Raw genomic sequence first — 17905 nt, 5'->3', positions numbered from 1 at the left:
TTAGCAAGATGACGTCTTGTGTCAAATGAATGTTACTATTATTAATTGCTTTTTTTTTTTTTTTTTTTTTTAAATATAAATGTCTGTGCAGTTTCTAAAGGTGACTGGTATTTTAAAACTCTTAATAATAAATGTTTCTTACCACGTGACCTGGTTCATACAGTTCTATATTTCATCATTATCTAAAAACACCTTTTTATAGTCTGAACATATTTTGACAAACTAACTTTTTGGCCTAACATACGCCATTAAATAACACCAACCATCACAAAACACACAAACAAAATTTCTCAGAGCGTTGAATCGATCGCAACTGGACTATTTTTTTTCATAAATGACGTTCCACCTCTCATCTGAGCAGGCTTTATCAGTTCATGCAACAATGCTTAGTCAGGATGCACTAGCCAGTGTTCGTGTGGACGACTCAACTATTTATGCTTCAACTCAGAGGCATGCCCCACACCACGTATGAAAACGACAGGGGCCTCCATGTTGTGGTTTACAGAAAACCCACACACAATGAACAATACTTTTTTTTTTTTTTTTTACTCACACCACCCTCTGGAACATAAACTGGGCATTGTCTGTTACCTACAACACAGAACTCATAACGTTCCAACCAGTCCGCAGGCCAAAGAGAGAGAGCACAGACACGTGAGGGAGGTCCCCAAACCTGTGGTTACCCCGGCTGGTCATTTGTGAAAAGTGCATCCAATTCCAGAAGGGGCAGGAGTAAGGGAGATGAAAAAGAAAAGAGTGACATTCGCAACAATATTGTCATCCCACATGTGTCAGGTCAGTCTGACAAACTCAGAAGGATTTTCAATCAACATAACAATCCAGTACACTTCAAACCTGGTAACACCTGGAGACAAAGGCTGGTACACTCCAAAAACCGAACACCACACACGCAGAAAAGCAATCTCGTGTATGCGGTCAAGTGCGGTGAGGAATGCACAGATACAGTGGGTACGGAAAGTATTCAGACCCCCTTAAAGGGTTCACTCTTTGTTATATTGCAGCCATTTGCTAAAATCATTTTTCTTTTTCTTCCCTCAATGTGCACAGAGCACCCCATATTGACAGAAACAAATGAACTGTTGACCAGTCGGGCCCTTATGGCAGAGTGGCTCAACGGAAGCCTCTCCTCGGTGTAAGACACGTGAAAGCCCGCAAGGAGTTTGCTAAAAAAAAATACACCTGAAGGATTCCAAGATGGTGAGAAATAAGATTCTCTGGTCGGATGAGACCAAGGTAAAAATTGTTGGCCTTAATTCTAAGTGGCTCCTGTGTAGAAAAGCAGGCACTGCTCATCACCTGTCCAATAGAGTGAAGCATGGTGGTGGCAGCATCATGCTGTGGGGGTGTTTTTCAGCTGCAGGGACAGGACGATTGGCTGCAATCGAAGGAAAGATGAATGCGGCCAAGTACGGGGATATCCTGGACGAAAACCTTCTCCAGAGTGCTCAGGACCTAAGACTGGGCCGAAGGTTCGCCTTCCAACGAGACAATGACCCTAAGCACACAGCTAAAATAACGAAGGAGTGGCTTCAGAACAACTCTGTGACTGTTCCTGAATGGCCCAGTCGGAGCCCTGACTTAAACCCAATTGAGCATCTCTGGAGAGACCTGAAAATGGCTGTCCACCAATGTTCACCATCCAACCGGACAGAACTGAAGAATATCAGTTAGGCATCTCACAATTTGCAGCGTTGTGCTGAAACATAAGCATGCAATTATCAAAGAGACACTCTTATTGACATTTGGGAAAATTCCCATATTATGATATGGTAGTAGTGTAATTATTTACATTTAGGGATTGCAGATTTTTTATTTTAAAATGTTTATATATAATGTATCAGACCTAGGATCATAAATATTTATAAAATAGAAATAATAAAACATGAACAACATACCATTTAAACACAGTATATACATTTTAACTGGAAAGCTGTAAAAACTATATACGTTTGCTTCAGTGTCATGTCGTTTTTGTTCATATTCCTCTAAAAGGAACTTTCGAGTTGCATTTTGTGTCCGTTATCATCTTATTCCAAGTGTTGCACCGAGGCTGGTCATTTATTTTACCAAAGTTAAGACACACTTTTGTTCGCCGCCGCCGTTGGGCACAAGCACGTCTTCGTGCGTGTTCTTCTTCGTGCGCGTTCTTCTTTGTTGGTTTTCACCACTTTCTTCTTCGGGATCAGCGGATTGTAGGCATCGAAAGTTGGAACCGAAATTTTTTATTAATATTTGAAGGATTCCGGGAGAACTGGCATGTTATTCCCGGTTCCAATTCTCAAAACCCAACCCCAAAGATGTTGGGGTTTGACTTTTTCATCCTCTGATTTAATCAAAGACTAACTACCCCCCCCCCCCCCCCATCACAAAAATACTTAAGTCTAATCAGTCACTGGGCAGTATTGAGCAAGTCAGTTGTGTGAGACTTTGTTGTGATCGAATAGACGGATATCAGTCGATCATTGTCTGAATTCTCCATCCAACGTCAATTCATATGGGATAATTTGTTAATAGCGACTTAACACGTGAGCAAATGTCAATGTTTGTTGAACATACTATAGTTGCTTCTCAATTGGTTCTGTATTCTTTCTTCTTAAAGTTGGCTGTGGTCTTCAGTGTGAAGCAGCTGCTACATCACCTGCAGCAGGTACTCGAAACACATGAAGTCAGCTGGAAACATGTCCTGTGCTTCCTCTCCACTCTGCTGGTTTACAACCCTTCTGTGAAGCCCAGTTTGAGAGGTAACACCTTGAAAAGAGCAATTTCAGTGTTGAGGAAGATGATCATGTTTTCATGTCAAAAGATGAAACACACATTCATTCACCAACTTTTTAGTCCAGACAGGGTAATTGATGAAGTAAAAAAGAAAATGAAAAAATCCATAGGTTAAACTAGCCATCCATGCATTGAGCATGTGCTATTTCCGGACAAATTGCGTGTGAATGCTGAAAAGTGGAAGCGTCGATACACATTGATCCCAATGATTATGACAATGAATGCAAAACCACACAAGAAGGTTGCTCAAACCCTTGGGTCCCTCGTGTGCTGGAGACATCATCATTCAGCCTCGTCAGGCTGAACATTCCCGCCGTACGTTGCAGAAGAAGAGGAAGGAGTCCGGAGGCGCAGGAGGTAACATTGGAGGTGAAGAGGTGATGTGTGAACCCATGTGGCTCTTGGTTAGCTGGAAAGAAGAACCTGGAACCTGGATTGTCCGGCCGACCGCTGATGTCTCCACGTGTTTCTCTGTTGTGTCGGGGTGTCTCGGCCGCTTCATGGCAGTGCTGAGAGGGCTTGTTCCCTGAATTAGATTAGTTGATAATGTGCAGTAACGGAACGATTCGTATGTCCATCGGCAGACCTGGCTTCGGTAGACTCGAATTGTTCCGGACCAATGGAGTGAAAGATTATCTCAAAACGGGGATAGGGCGCACACGCATCCTCATATATACTTAACCTATTTGAATTGACTTCCCAGCATTGATTTATATTTGCGGGTGGTAGCTACGATGTCCTCTGAGGTCAAATTGTAACCGGTCAGAAAGCCGTTGTCAGAGGAAAGCTTTCCAAGAATTGTAAATTGTGAATGCACCTCGCGCACTCGCGCAGCTGCCTCATTGCATTCTGAAGAGCAAAATAGGAAATATAGCAGATGTGTACAATCTTTTCATTTTGAGCATGTCCAAACAGGTCCCTCTGCTGGTGGGACATGACAGTTGATTCACTGTATATTACAGCACACCAACATCCAGCGGACCCTGCAATGTGACGATTGCGCACACGTACTATATATCTCAATGACGATGCTCAAAGAAAATATTGTGCGGCCCGAGTGCCCGGGCTCTCCCTTAGAGATAGGTTGAGAAGCTCGGTTATCCGGGAGGGGCTCAGAGTCGAGCCGCTGCTCCTCCGCATTGAGAGGAGCCAGATGAGATGGCTCAGGCATCTGGTTAGGATGCCGCCCTGGACGCTTCCCTGGTGAGGTGTTCCGGCCAGGTCCCGCCTGGAGGAGGCCCCGGGGGCGACCGAGGACACGCTGAAGAGACTGTCTCGCGGCCGGCCTGGGAACGCCTCGGGATCAACCCCAGAAGCGCTGAACAAAGTGGCTGGGAAAAGGGAAGTCTCGGGTTCCCTGCCTGTTGGTGTTCCCGTGACCTGACATTGGATAAGCGGAAGAAAATAGATGGAAGGATGAATGGATGGATGGATGATTGCAGTGATTGCTACAAAAAAGGTCGTGCATCTCATTTGAGGGTCAGGTTTCATTTTGTTATGCCTGATTTTTGTTAATTTTCAGTAAGTTTTTCTTTCTTTAACCAACAATTGTGGGTGTGCGTGCTTGTGTAAATGATATCAAAACTGTAGCTGTCATTTCATTTCTTTCTTGTGTTTTTGGGAGGTTAAAGAATCATTGTATTTTATGAACATATGTTGGACTTTTGTCTTTGTATGGATCTGAGGTTTCCAACATTGCCTCCCAGTACTTCTGTCCAGATTGCTGACTTCTGGGTTTGACGGTTATGACTTGGAGAACATGATTACTGCATTCCTGTTGGCGCGGCAAGGGGCACTGCAAGGACCTGGCATCTTCCCTTCCTATAGTGACTGGTTCAAGGTTCAGTATTCTTCCCATGTTCTAACATTATTCCTAAACGTTGTCCTTGTGACTTACATGGAATATTTTCAATCTCATATGCTAAATACTTTCAAATGTATCCCAAAATATGATGATTAAGAGGGAGTTTACATTTCAGCTTTTTGGATCATCTCTTTAGTACTCCTTTTTTCAAATATTTTTGTTGTCTCAGGAGTCCTTTGGGGGGGCCAGTGGCTTCCACGCTACCAGCAAGAAATCTCTGGTGTTTTTGCTCAAGTTTCTGTCTGACTTGGTTCCATTTGAACCACCCGAGTACCTGAAGGTAATCTGATGTACTTTGAGTGGTACATCAAATACAGAAAAGCATGAAACACTTTTTGCGGGTTTTCAAGATACACGATCAGGCAGTCACTTTACATGTGAGCTCAGTGGAAATAGTTAAAAAAACAAAATAGTGCAAAAATGAAATAAAAGAAAATATCCACATTTCCACCTGCTAGGTGCACATCCTTCACCCTCCATATGTACCTGTGAAATACCGTAGCCTCCTGATGGAGTATGTCTCCCTGGCCAAGACCAGACTTGCTGATCTCAAGGTAAGGAATTTTGTGGCATTCAATATTCATTAGATTATTATTATTATTTTTACTGTATATCAGTAGTTTGTTTATCTGAAATGTCTACTTTTCCAGCAATCACTGGAGAATATTGGTCTGTGTCAGGATATATCTGGTGCTGGAGATGCACCGGTCCAGGTATAGTGACATCTTGTGGTTGAACGAATGACTTTGAAGACAGACTTGTCAAGGTACATCTCAATGAATTAAAATATGGGAGAAAAGCCAGTTTATTTCAGTACTCATCAGTGATGTCGAAAGTACTGGTATTCAGGACTTCAGTAAAAGTACTGATGTTTGTGCAAAAAACTACTCGGGTAAAAGTACTGAAGCCACTCCCTCAAGTAAAAGTTCAAAAGTACACACTTATAAATGTTAATGCTTAAGTTAAACAAAAAGAAAAGTAAACATATCGGGAGATTTTTGTATCCGTAGATGATTGGCCTGCTTTTCACTGGGGCAACAATGCCCCCGCGACCCGACCTCGGATAAGCGGTAGAAAATGGATGGATAATTACTGCCACTTTATAGTATAGCACATTTTCCACACCGGCTTTTCTGCCTTTGACTTCAGACCAAGACAAGGCCATTAGTTATTCACCAATTGCTCCAAAATGGATTGATGATATTGGAAGTGCCTGCCAGTTTCATTTTCTTGACCAAACATTCCTAAAATCACTTGTTCGTGAAATACGGACCCTAAGACCATACCTCCTTTTAAGCTTTAAACACTATTCACATTTCTTGAGCTATACCTATACACAAGGCGTCTTTGGTATACGATGAATTTACTGTGTATGTAGTGTGGAACTAACTCATCACTGCTAATGCAGTAGTAAAGTCATATTTTGACATATTCCTACATTGCTGGGCAAACGGGTTCATTGTGTGCTGTTAGTAACTTTGAAATGTATGTCGGGACCGTCATAAACTGACAATCACCTGAAAAGTGAGCCCTGATCCAATTTGGCCCATTTCTGTGTGTTTGTATGTGGGCTGGAGTGGCAGGCTCTACAGGACGTGGAGAAAGCCTCATCTCTTTTTGAGAGTACAGGAAAAATCCCTGCCACTGTTATGGAGGCCAGGTACCTTTTTAGTTATTTCTCGTTTTAGATTGTAACTTTTTTTTTTTTGTGATCAATATCTATATAATGTTTCAGTTCTCATTTACCAATTAAGTAATTTTACAGCGACATAAAACTAATTACAATGTTGTCCTTGCAGTATTTTCCATCGGACATATTTCCTCACACGGTTCCTTCCTGCTCTGCTGAGACCAAGAGTGGTGAGTCTCGTCTTTATTTTTGCCCCAATGTTCATGTTACGTCTCTCTCTCTCTCTCTCTCTCTCTCTCTCTCACACACACAGAAAAACACCTGTATTAAAGTTCCTACATTTTTATCAAATCTGAAAAATGTAGTTATGTATACAATTCCGTGCAAATTTATTGCCCCCTTCTCAAATTTTTATATTTTTGCATAGCTTCCCCACTTTAACGTTGGTCATCAGACAAATAAAACCCAAATGAACTTAAAAAGCTGCAACAAAATGACACCATCCCAAGAAATTCCAGAACAGTTGAGAAATAAAGTAATTGACAGCTATCTGGAAACGGTTACAAAAGCCATTTCTAAAACGTTAAGATTCCAGCAAACCATAAGGAGAGCCATTATCTTCACATGGAGAAAAGATGGACCAGTGTGCAACCTTCCCAGGAGTGACTCAGCTTCTAAAGAACTGCAGCCCCTTCTTGCCTCAGTTAAAGTCAGTGTTCACGACGCAATAATAAGGAAGAGGCTGGGGAAAAAGGCACCCATGGCAGAGTTCCATGGCAAAAATACGTACGCATTTACGTACACGTATACGTACGTATGTATGTATGTATGTATGTGTATATATGTATATATACATATTCACCATGGGTGCAGGCCGGGCCAACAGGCACTCTCCTTCGAGCCCCACCTCCAGGTCTGGCTCCATCGGGGGGGCCCCGGTGACCCGCATCCGGGCATGGGAAACGTACATCCATTTATTTTATTCTTTCGGCGCTGTGCTTTGTCTGGTCCCTCACCTTGGATTTCTTTGCCATGGGTGACCCTACCAGGTGCGCAACTTTGCTCCTGGGGTCATTGGGACACACAAACCCCTTCACCACGATTAGGTGATGGCTCAAGTAGAGGATATATATCTATGTGTATATGTATATATGTATATATATATATATATATTGGTTAAGGAACATACATGTGTGCATATGTCTCTGAATGATGTCTGTTTGTCTTTTTAAATTTGAGCTTCCTGTGAAAGCAGACACTCAGATGAGCTTCATAGAGGCCCTGAAAAGGTGAGTACCTGGCTACCATGATTCTATTATGATCAGTGGCAGCAATTGGCATATGTGACCGCACAAAGGGGTACTTGGGGAGTGGGGTGGCTGCAGCTCATTGACAAATGTGTTCACCGAGTAATGAAATGTTCAGGAAAGTGGGGCTGCATGATATTTTGTTTGAGTTTTGTTGTCACCTTGTACTGTACATGTGCACAATACTCATAAAGCAGCGTCTGCTGTGATGTTGGTGTGCTGTAATATTAAAAGTGACCAACACAGGGATCTGTTTGGACATTTTCAAAAGATTCAAGGATTGTACACGGGCTCTATTCCTGTTTCTCGCTTTAGAATGAAACGAGGCAGCCACGCGGCAGCTATGAGTGTGCGGTGTGTTCTGTGTATGTGGAATTGAATGTGTTCTTTTGTAATACGGTACATAATTGTGAAAATGGATGACTATGAAAATGTATATATGTATCAGAATGCTTTGGTTAAAATACAGTACTGTAGGATCACTGTAATATGAAATGTATTTAGTTTTATAATATAAGAATAGGACATCCCCACAACATCTGCAACATTGCGTGGACATCGGGGACAGTGCCTCTGGATTGGCAGACTGGGGTGGCGGGTGACAACAACGGGGGAATTAAATGCCAGTATTTTAAGGGTAATAGCCCGTCAGCAACATATTAAAAAACAAAACAAAACTATGAACTCGTTCGTTTTTGGACTGATGGACTTAGTTCAAAATTTTTAAGTATGAACTATGAACTGAAGGAGTTTATTTTGAACTGGAAAATGGCATGTTCTATTTGAGAATTGACATTGAGGTATGATAATTCCATATATCATGTTTTTATTCTGTTTTTAGAGCAGACAAGATTCCTGCTGCACAGTATTCATCATACATGGAATCTTGTCAGCGACGAAGACGGCACGAAAGTGGGTCTCATCTTTAATTTGCACTACGCACACACATACACACGCACTCAAAACTACACGGTTACGTGTAAATTGTTTGGTGTGTTATACTTTGACACTTTGAAACTTTAACACTGATTACAGGGAAAGCTGTATGTGAGGCAACTCATGATCCTCTCCACGTCTTAAAACTTCAGTTGCAGGAGCAAAGAAGGCTTGTTTCTGATGGAAATGAGGGAGGTAGGTTCACAAATATAGCTTATCACTTATTTCAGTTAATCGATTGATATGATGTCACCATCCGACTTCCAGGGAGATCACTCGATGAAATAGTTTTTCTAAACTAGTCGAATGAAATGCCATCTTAGTTTTGAACCTCGAGACACCACTCAAATTTCTATGACTCGGGGGGGAAAAAGGTGTCTATTTATCTGAAGGCACTCTACGAATGAGAGTTTGTTAGCACAGTAGATCAGTGGAGTTCCAAATCAGCCGTTTCTCTATAGGAAAGGTTACTTACAGAGTAAGAATACATGCAGAATAAATGCAGTGTACACACAAGGTAAGCAAACAAAGGAAACTATGAAAATGCCCACCAATGTTCACCATCCAACCTGACAGAACTGGAGAGGATCTGCAAGGAGGAATGGCAGAGGATCCCCAAATCCAGGGGTGAAAAACGTGTTGTATCATTCCCAAAAAGACTCAAAAGGGTGCTTCTACTAAATACTGAGCAAAGGAAGGGTCTGAATACTTCTGGCTGTGGGATATTTCAGTGTTTCTTTTTTAATAAATCTGCAAACATTTCAACAATTACATTTTTTCTGTCAATATGAGGTGCTGTGTGTGCATTAATGATGAAAACAAATGTCACTTAAATGATTTTAGCAAATGGCTGCAAGATAGAAAAGAGTGAAAGATTTAAGGGGGTCTGAAAACTTTCTGTACACACTGTATTTCCTATTGATTTCCATAATTTTTTTTAAGTTAATTTGGGCCGATTTGTGACATAAGAAGTGGGATAAAATCCTGAATCCTTATCCAATTCTTACAAACGAGGGCTCATTTTATTCATGTTTGTCTCCTATAGTCAATGGTATAATGACAATGTGTCTATTTTGACGTACAGGTGGTTTGAAAATTTTAGTAACACGGATGATAAAATAAAAGAAGTGGTTTAATGTGTCCGTTTCTTTCTCTAGAGTTGAGAGCGCTCAGTGCTAAATACGTAGCTAAATGTCCTTGTCTCCCCAATGTGCGTAAACTACACATTGGTTAGTTTCTGTACTGTGTGCCCTTTTTCCCTGTTTTTTTGTAGGGTTAGCTAGGTCACGTCATTGGCGCAGGAATTTGCGCGTGCATCTTTCACCCCGTTTTTTGTGCATTGCGCCTGAAGGATTCAACACGCGCACAAAAACATCCCAAAGCTATCTTTGGGGGGCGCTGTTTCCCAAGCTTGAAATGGGAAGAGCTGGCGCAACCATCCAATGTGGTGCCCTGGGCGAGATTTGATATGGCGCCCCCCTTCATCGCTGATTTGCATACGCTTACAAAAGAAGTCGAATAGTATGGTCTTTAATTTGTGGGATAACCACCCAGTTTTCATTCCTGCCAAACAAATGATGCGAGTGAGTCTCCATCCTCTCCTTTGAGCTGCAGAGATTTAGGAAATGAATGTGGACTGGACTGGTCCTGTCTGACGACACAAACGTAGGAGATTTTCAAGTTTAATGTTCCGCATTGGATTGTATAGGTTTTTTATTTTCATTTTCTTATTCATGGAAAATAAGCATGAAGTGTTAAGTGTTGGGGACGTCCAGTAAGACTGGTAATATGCAGACAACGGCAATCCAATCTGTAAATGTAGTTATGTCATAAGAGTGATTTCAATCAAGTAGGATGTCGCAGATGTTGCATGTTGACTATCATGTTCCGTCAGATATGTCGGCTCAGCTGTCAAAGATCGCCCACACTATGAGCTTTATCTTTCCTGGTCTTCCTGGTGACCTTTTGGGAAAGCAAGTGATCGAACTGAAAACTGACCTGCTTTCATTGCCAGAGCTCCACTTGCAAGTATGGAATCGAATCCACGATTGTTTTCACCCTTCATCAGTTTGCTGCTGGTATGCATTTGTTATTCCCGTTACTTGCAAGTCTCCTCTCATTCTCATCCCCAGGTTGTTGATGTGATTTTAAGAAACTTTTGCCAGTGCATTTCAGATGCTTCCAAATCACTCCCTCCGAATAAGTGAGCAACCCTTTTTGAAAGATGAGAGATTTTACTTTTGTTTTAACACTACAATACAATACAATAGATGACATTAAGGACTGAAATTCTTAATGCTACAAATCTAATGCTGTTACGCAATCACTCTGTCTCACCAGGCAAATTCTGTGGGCTTCAAGGTTTGTGTGTGTGTTAGTTTGTAACACACAGTTCCTCTTCTGCCTTCTGCACAGACTTTGGCATCTGCTCCATCACCAGGTATGCAGATGTCTGCTTGTGTCCACTTCATCAAACAAAATCTTAGCCTCTGATTTCAGTGTCAGATCAAACTCAGGGCAAGTGTTGCACTTTTTCTTCCATAGCATTGCTTGGTTTATGCAGTTAGTCAATTCTTGGGGAAGCGACACGTAACCCCAATGGGACTGGAGCAATGCAAATGACGATAGGGCACAGAAAGGGTTGGAGCAGCATACAGCTTTTTCGGATCCCCCCCCCCCCCCCCCCCCAAATGTACCCTTTTTAACAGGCTTCAGCATTGCTATAAATGTACTTCGTATTTAAAAACTAAAATAATAAACATTCGCGTATTTCAAAGCTGCCTGGCAAAGACGCAATGGTGAGGAAACGAAGTGTTTGCTGAGTGATACTCTCACCAAGTTGCTTTTATTGGTATGCTTGAAATTCAAACCCGTGTATAATAAATCTGTTAGTTTTTTTTTTTTTTTTTTACTTTTCAGACATAAAAAAAAAAAAAAAAAACGAAAATCCAAAATTGTACCACTTCTGGGGCGGCAGAGTTTTGGGGATCCAGTGTCATTATTATACAGACAAATTGCAGTGTTGATCACGGCATTTTTCAATGTCAGAAGCGTTGTCTATATGTTATGTAATCCTGTTAGACTCTAAAGATCTCCTGTTTCTAAAGGGGTCCTTGTTGAGTGGCCCTCACATTGCCGGGCTGGCAGCTCTTGTGGTCCACCTCGATGCCTTCGTGTCCCAAAGTCCTGGAGTGCGGCTGATTTCACTGAGGCGGCCTAACCCAGTATCTGTCTCAGAGGCTCTTAGCTCAGCGCTTGTCTGCAACACACACACTCGCATGCACTTTTGTGTCAGGTGAAGTATTATATCAATTCAGGATGTGGTCAAAAATATTGATGGCACATAATCTGCCTGTTATTATGTCGTATGTCCAGTTTGATTGAAACGCGACCTTTTAATTGTTCAGGTTCTGCGTGGCTGCCATGTGCTATGGGATCTGTAGAGGAGACTCGTTGCCTCAACATCATCAGAACCTGGCTCCCAGCAGCCTTTATAAGAAGGTTGGTTTTCGATCGTCATTCTTTTGCACTGTACAAGTAGAGCTTATAAGTAGCTGCAATGTGACGAAATTGACAGCATTTCAAAAGGGCAAGTCTGGTTGAAAGGGTCACTTCAACCCGAGTACAACACACCAAGACTTTTGAAAATCGGAGGATTGCCATCCATCCATCCATTTTCTGTGCCGCTTCTCCTCGTGCGGGTCGCGGGCGTGCCGGAACCTATCCCAGCTATCTTCGGGCGAGAGGCGGGGTACATCCTAAACTGCTTGCCAGCCACATATAAACAAACAACCATTCGCGGCAATTTAGATTCTTCAATCAACCTAGCACGCATGTTTTTGGGATGCGGGAGGAAAGCGGAGTACCCGGAGAAAAGCCACGCAGGCACGGGGAGAACGTGCAAACTCCACACAGGCGAGGCTGCAACTTCTTTTTTTGCATTTCTTCTTCAGAAATATGTAAACAATTCAAAATACAATATAATTTTATTTACTTTTTAATTTGGCCGAAATCCTTGGTTTGTTTTCTTGTCATATTTCACTCGGGTTATGATTGAAAGTTTGTGGCTTCATTTTGTTTGTTTCCTCTATTTTCATGGCTTGAAGTTTTCATTTGATTTCAGGATGGTTGGTACGATGCGGTTGCGCCGCCACAGTCATTTTGCTTTCTGCCTGCCTATGAGAGGCATGTTACGGAGATGTGAATTCGCAAAACTGGCCACCCTTTGAAGCGACTTCTATGCCCTGCCTTTTTTTTTTTTGCACCGAAACACAGATGTGCAGACCACTCCGGCGAAGCCCAAACATCTTAAAGTCCCCGTAAAATGAAAATACATGTATTATAAATTTGACACACCACTGAGAGGAGTGGTGTCAACAAATTTGAATGATTAAAAACACCGGCAAGTGTATAAAATCATGCTGCCGTTTCCCCTCTCAAACAGGGTGGGGCCTGCATGCGCTGAAGCCACGCTGCGCTCAACTATCAATCAATAAAAAGTACCACTACGTATAGCACCTTTATGTTTCCACATCCCTATATGTTTCAGCCGCGAAAATATATCTGCTCAAAGTGCCCGGTGGCTTGACTATATTTCACTGGGTCATCGTGGGGCTTTCCGTGCCACAAAGAGAGGTGCAAGGGGAAACGGCAGCATGATTTCCCTCCTCTTAGCTGACGGAGGGAAATGCCGTGGTGCATGAGGGCTCGCGGAGTGTACTGAATGAGTTTGTTTGACAAAGTACCATCCCAGCCCCAGCCCCAGCCCATGCAGTATAATGTGTGGCCACGTTTTAAAAACAAATTCAAAATCATTCAGCTCAAAACCTTTTGTCCCTACAGCATTCGTCATTGTCTTGATCCTAGCTTTACAATTGCACCCATTTTAGCTTCTGTACCTCATCCCAAGACTGTTCCCTGAAGCCAGAAAGATAGTTTCTGATGGGAAAGAGGATCAGGAGGTGAACAGCAGTGGCGTGTTGAGTCATGTCAAAGACACCACCAGCAACTGGAAAAAGACGGCTTTGTGTCTGTGGAGACATCCTGCTTTCAATCGGCTACAACACCAACCAAAATATCAGGTAGCGTGCATGCTGAATTTATATATATATACATATATAGTCAGGTCTTAATTGTCCTTGATGTGCATATATAACACGAGGTCATCCACTTCCCATGTCTAGTTATTCATCACAGAATGGCTGGCAAATGAACTCCAAGTTGACAGAAGTAAAGACACCTTTTCCGACTCTGAACGGTAATGCCGAGTGGCTGATGCACATTGCATACGCACAAGAAAACCACCATCTAGTGCTATTTATGTGTCTGTGCGCTAGGCTGGAGTACCATCAGTGGGCGTGTCTAAACTTCTACCTGATACGTCCAGAGGATCAGGGCGGCTGCGGCGGAAGCATGCAGAGTCTTTGCTCTCATCTCATCAATGCGATCATGGACCAGCAGCAAAGGTTGTCGCGCGTTTAGCTCGTCACATAGAATAGCAATTCTTAAAGCGGAAGTAAAGTCTGGAGGTCAAAACTTCCTGTCAAATTGTAAATGGCCATATCTTCTTCATCAGATGCAGGTTAACTTAAATCTACTATTGATTCAAAAAAAGACTTTGAAAACACCGCATTGTGAGCTGCCATTTTTGTATATATATATATATATATATATATATATATATATAAAGCAAAGCAACAACAACAACGATACAATCGTTTATCGTGATAGTTTCTGGAAAAATATATCATCCCAAAAAATCCTTATGACAGGCTGAGATGGTGCGCATGTCCCATGACGACACATTCGCTGCGTAAGGTATTTTCTTGTGGTGAGATATTAACACATTAATGGTGATGAATTAATTACAAATGAATTAATTTCAAAGATTCATGCATTTTAATCGTGTTTTGTGTGTTGGTGAATTGGATAAAAACAGCATTGGTAGGACCCAATGGAAGCTTTGATCATCATTTTTGTGCAAAAAGGAGTTATCGATCCCTTCAAGCTTCCGACACGTGATCCAACTTTTCAACTGTCACACAGAAACCATTTAAAGGCAATACTTTAAACTGTCCTAAAATGGCACTTTAACTTTAGCTCTAACTTTAGTTTTTCTACTGTTTTGTATTGAAATGCAATTAAATGCATTTTCCAGTTATAAATATTCCTGTCTGTGTCAATTATTTGATTCAGTCAGTTACTAAAATGCTTTTAATTTGAACCATGTTGCTTTTATAGGATAAATAGTTATACGATTAAAATTGTGTCATGTGTAAATGTGTTTTACCATCTGTGTGAGCGGCACTTTGAAATTGGACACAGTTACAACTGTAAGTGAACTCCGAATAGGCGTGCGTGCGCACGCACACAAACACACACACACACACACAGCGCCAATGCAAAGTGAATTGCAAATCAGAAAAAGCGTGGTCCAAGAGGGTGTATTGTCCTGTGCAGATCGTACTTAACCTAATGAATACTGCATGATGTTTCCAGTGAACAGAGTCAGGACGATCACAGAGTCTCACAAAGAGGAACCTGTCTTCCAGACATTATCTGTAGATTACAGGTATGAAATGGCTTTTCATTCAACACTGACACTCACCACCGCAGACCAAAAGTACGATGGATAAATGATTCTTTATGCACAAATGTAGGAGGTCATCTATGAGATGGAGTTAAGCAGCCTATCGGGCAGTCATCCGAGCGCAACGGACACATGTGACTTCCTGTTTGAGTTGGTTTCCAAGAGGTTCTCTGAGACATTGAGTTCATCTCACCTCAGCTCTGAACACGCACTGAACACGTGGAACAGGTACGCCCGAACCTACCGTGCAGTTCGGTTGTATCTTTGGAAACCTCAACGTGTATGCGTGTCACAGAGTAATGCTGGCTCTCCCGACGATGTCGTTTCTTAAAGTCAAGGCTGAAGGAGACGGGGTGCATCTCGACTGTAAAAAGCTGATCCGACATGTCAACGATCATCAGGTGTGCTTCAGCGTCATCTCTGACGACGTACAAACGACTATTTAGAACACACCGGGGAAACTCAGGGATACATGAGGCTCATACTTGCTCATCCACCGCAGGGATGTTTGTGCACAGAACACATGACACTTTTATTTGGATCATGTTCAAATGTTCTTTCGTAAGGATCTTTAAGAGTTCAACATGTCAACACTACTTTACTTGTAGATTTTCATCTCATTAAAAAGATTGATTCATTTGAATTGAATTTCAACTGCAGGTGGCTGCAGTGTGCATTTAGGGGCGGGGTTACATAAAACACTCCATCACAGTTTCGAATGTTTCGAATCTGGTTACCTCATGTCGCTACAGTATATCACAAAAGTGAATACACCCCGCGCATTTTTGTCAATAGGTCATATCTTTTCAAGGGACAATACTATATATAAGAAATGACACGTTCCTAAAATGCAAAGTACTCAGTATTAAGCTTGTATAACAGTGTATAACAATTTACTCGGTGAACAGTTAACAAAAGTGATCATGTACACTTCTAAGTAAAATCGGCCCAAATGGGGCCCAAAGTGTCAATGTTTTGTGGCCAACGTTGTTTTCCAGCATAGGCCATGGAGTCCACCGGAGGTTTCCAGTTTGTCACTGGAATCCTCTTCCGCTCCTGACGACGTCACAGCTGGTGGATTTTAGAGAGCTTGTGGTCCTCCACATTCTGTACTAGGGTTTAGGTCTGGAGCCTTGCTTGGCTCGTCCATTACCTTTACCCTCAGCTTTTTTTTCGCAAGGCAGTGGTCGTCTTGGAGGAATGTTTGGGGTCGTTATCATGTTTGAAAGCAGTGAACCCCTCCATAGTTGCAGTTCGGCATTTGCAAGTGCCGCTTTGGTCCCATCTTGTTGAATTTCGGTCTTGTTAGGTTTCATTCATTGACGGTGTTTTTTCGTCCGTGTATGAGATGTCCTGTTTTGCTCTGTGGTCCTTGAATGCACCTCATACACCGTCAAACTGGAAGTAAAAGTATGTTTCTGCTTCTATCCCGATGCAGCTCCTAAAAGCCCGTGTCGTCGACTTTGCCGTTACAATTTCCTTCATTCCTAAACGTTTGTTAGTGCGTGTGAATGCCTAAATACTGGTGGTGTAAAAATGTGAGCATATTTGTTTGCCCCCGTGCGATGCAAGGCTCGGAATATATTTTCTTTTCTTTGAGGAGCAGTTTTGCTCATCACTTCATCATTTAAGGAGCAACTTTATAATTTTAAGGAGCATTTTTTTGCAGGTTAATCGTAAGGGTTTATTAAACAATAAAAGTACTACAATATAACGGGCAGTTGAATGTCGGGCTGCAGCTAACAAATATTTGATTACTTAAGTATCCTATTGAAAATTCTATCAAACAATCGACTATTTTGATACACGATATTTGTGCTTGGTTAAAGAGCAATTAACCCCTCACCTTATTGTGGTGGAGGGCTTTGTGTGTCCCAATGATCCTAGGAGCGAAGTTGTCTGGGGCTTTACGCCCCTGGCAGGGTCACCCGTGACAAAAAGGTCATAAGGGCAAAAGGGGTCGGTTACATTGTTAGCGGGGCGGTGGCCATAGGCAGGGACCTTGGCGACAGAAGCTGGCTCTAGGGATGTGAGATGTCACCTCTCTGGCATGGAAGGAGCCTGAGCTGGTGTGCGAGGTTGAGAAATTCCCACCGGATATAGTAGGGCTCGCCCGGACACGCGGCTTGGGCTCAAGCACCTGTCTGTCGAGAGGGGTTGGACTCTGGAATTGCCCACGTTGAGAGGGGCCGAGCAAGTGTGGGCATACCGATTGCCCCGCGTCTCGGTGCCTGTACGTCGGGGTTCACCCCAGTGGACGAGAGGGTAGCCTGCCCCTGCCTTTGGGTGGTGGACGGGTCCTGACTGTCGTTTGTGCCTCTGTACCAAATTGCACTTCAGAGGACCCACCCCACCCTTTTTGGAGTCCTCGAAGGGAATGCTGCGTTGGACTCCCTCGTTTTTCTGGGGGATTTCAACGTTCACGTGGGCAATGTCAGGCCGATCAGAACCCGAGCGGTGTTCTCTTATTGGACTTCTGTGCTTGTCACGGATTGTCCATAACGAACACCATGTTCAGACATAAGGATGTCCACACGTGCACTTGGCACCAGGACAGCCGAGGGCGCAGTTCGATGATCCGACTTGGTAGTTGTCATCGGACTTGCGGCCGCATGTCTTGGCCGCTCGTATAAAGAGAGGGGCGGACCTCTCAACCGATCACCAACTGGTGGTACGTTGGCTCCGATGGTGGGGGAAGATGCCGGTCCAACCGGTTTTTAACCATTCTTCAAGCAGAGTCTGAGGACCCTGAGGTGGGCTCTCCTATCACCAGGGTGGAGGTC

At 42.8% G+C, this 17905-nt stretch overlaps 1 protein-coding gene across 5 annotated transcripts in view; it reads left to right on the top strand.

The window, feature by feature from the left end:
* Positions 1–17905, top strand: part of LOC133477634 (Fanconi anemia group A protein) — a 61217-nt gene that overhangs the window by 25199 nt on the left and 18113 nt on the right. For all 5 annotated transcript variants that reach the window (XR_009788433.1, XR_009788434.1, XM_061772590.1 and 2 more), the window contains 21 exons: positions 2621–2762; positions 4503–4636; positions 4830–4940; positions 5119–5214; positions 5311–5373; positions 6244–6320; positions 6460–6520; positions 7530–7579; positions 8439–8509; positions 8633–8728; positions 10428–10561; positions 10666–10736; positions 10874–10973; positions 11641–11828; positions 11941–12034; positions 13423–13614; positions 13717–13790; positions 13870–13998; positions 15032–15104; positions 15193–15350; positions 15418–15523. Coding sequence is in view for 3 of the 5 variants with exons in the window: in XM_061772590.1 (XP_061628574.1) it covers positions 2621–2762; positions 4503–4636; positions 4830–4940; positions 5119–5214; positions 5311–5373; positions 6244–6320; positions 6460–6520; positions 7530–7579; positions 8439–8509; positions 8633–8728; positions 10428–10561; positions 10666–10736; positions 10874–10973; positions 11641–11828; positions 11941–12034; positions 13423–13614; positions 13717–13790; positions 13870–13998; positions 15032–15104; positions 15193–15350; positions 15418–15523 (2220 nt within the window). In the remaining 2 variants the exon portion in view is untranslated. The remainder of the gene's footprint in view (positions 1–2620; positions 2763–4502; positions 4637–4829; positions 4941–5118; positions 5215–5310; positions 5374–6243; positions 6321–6459; positions 6521–7529; positions 7580–8438; positions 8510–8632; positions 8729–10427; positions 10562–10665; positions 10737–10873; positions 10974–11640; positions 11829–11940; positions 12035–13422; positions 13615–13716; positions 13791–13869; positions 13999–15031; positions 15105–15192; positions 15351–15417; positions 15524–17905) is intronic.

This window comes from Phyllopteryx taeniolatus, chromosome 5 (assembly GCF_024500385.1).
Source record: "Phyllopteryx taeniolatus isolate TA_2022b chromosome 5, UOR_Ptae_1.2, whole genome shotgun sequence".
Classification (NCBI taxonomy): domain Eukaryota; kingdom Metazoa; phylum Chordata; class Actinopteri; order Syngnathiformes; family Syngnathidae; genus Phyllopteryx; species Phyllopteryx taeniolatus.
The sequence above is the reverse complement of the archived record's forward strand: the minus strand, read 5'-3'. Positions and strand labels throughout refer to the sequence as shown.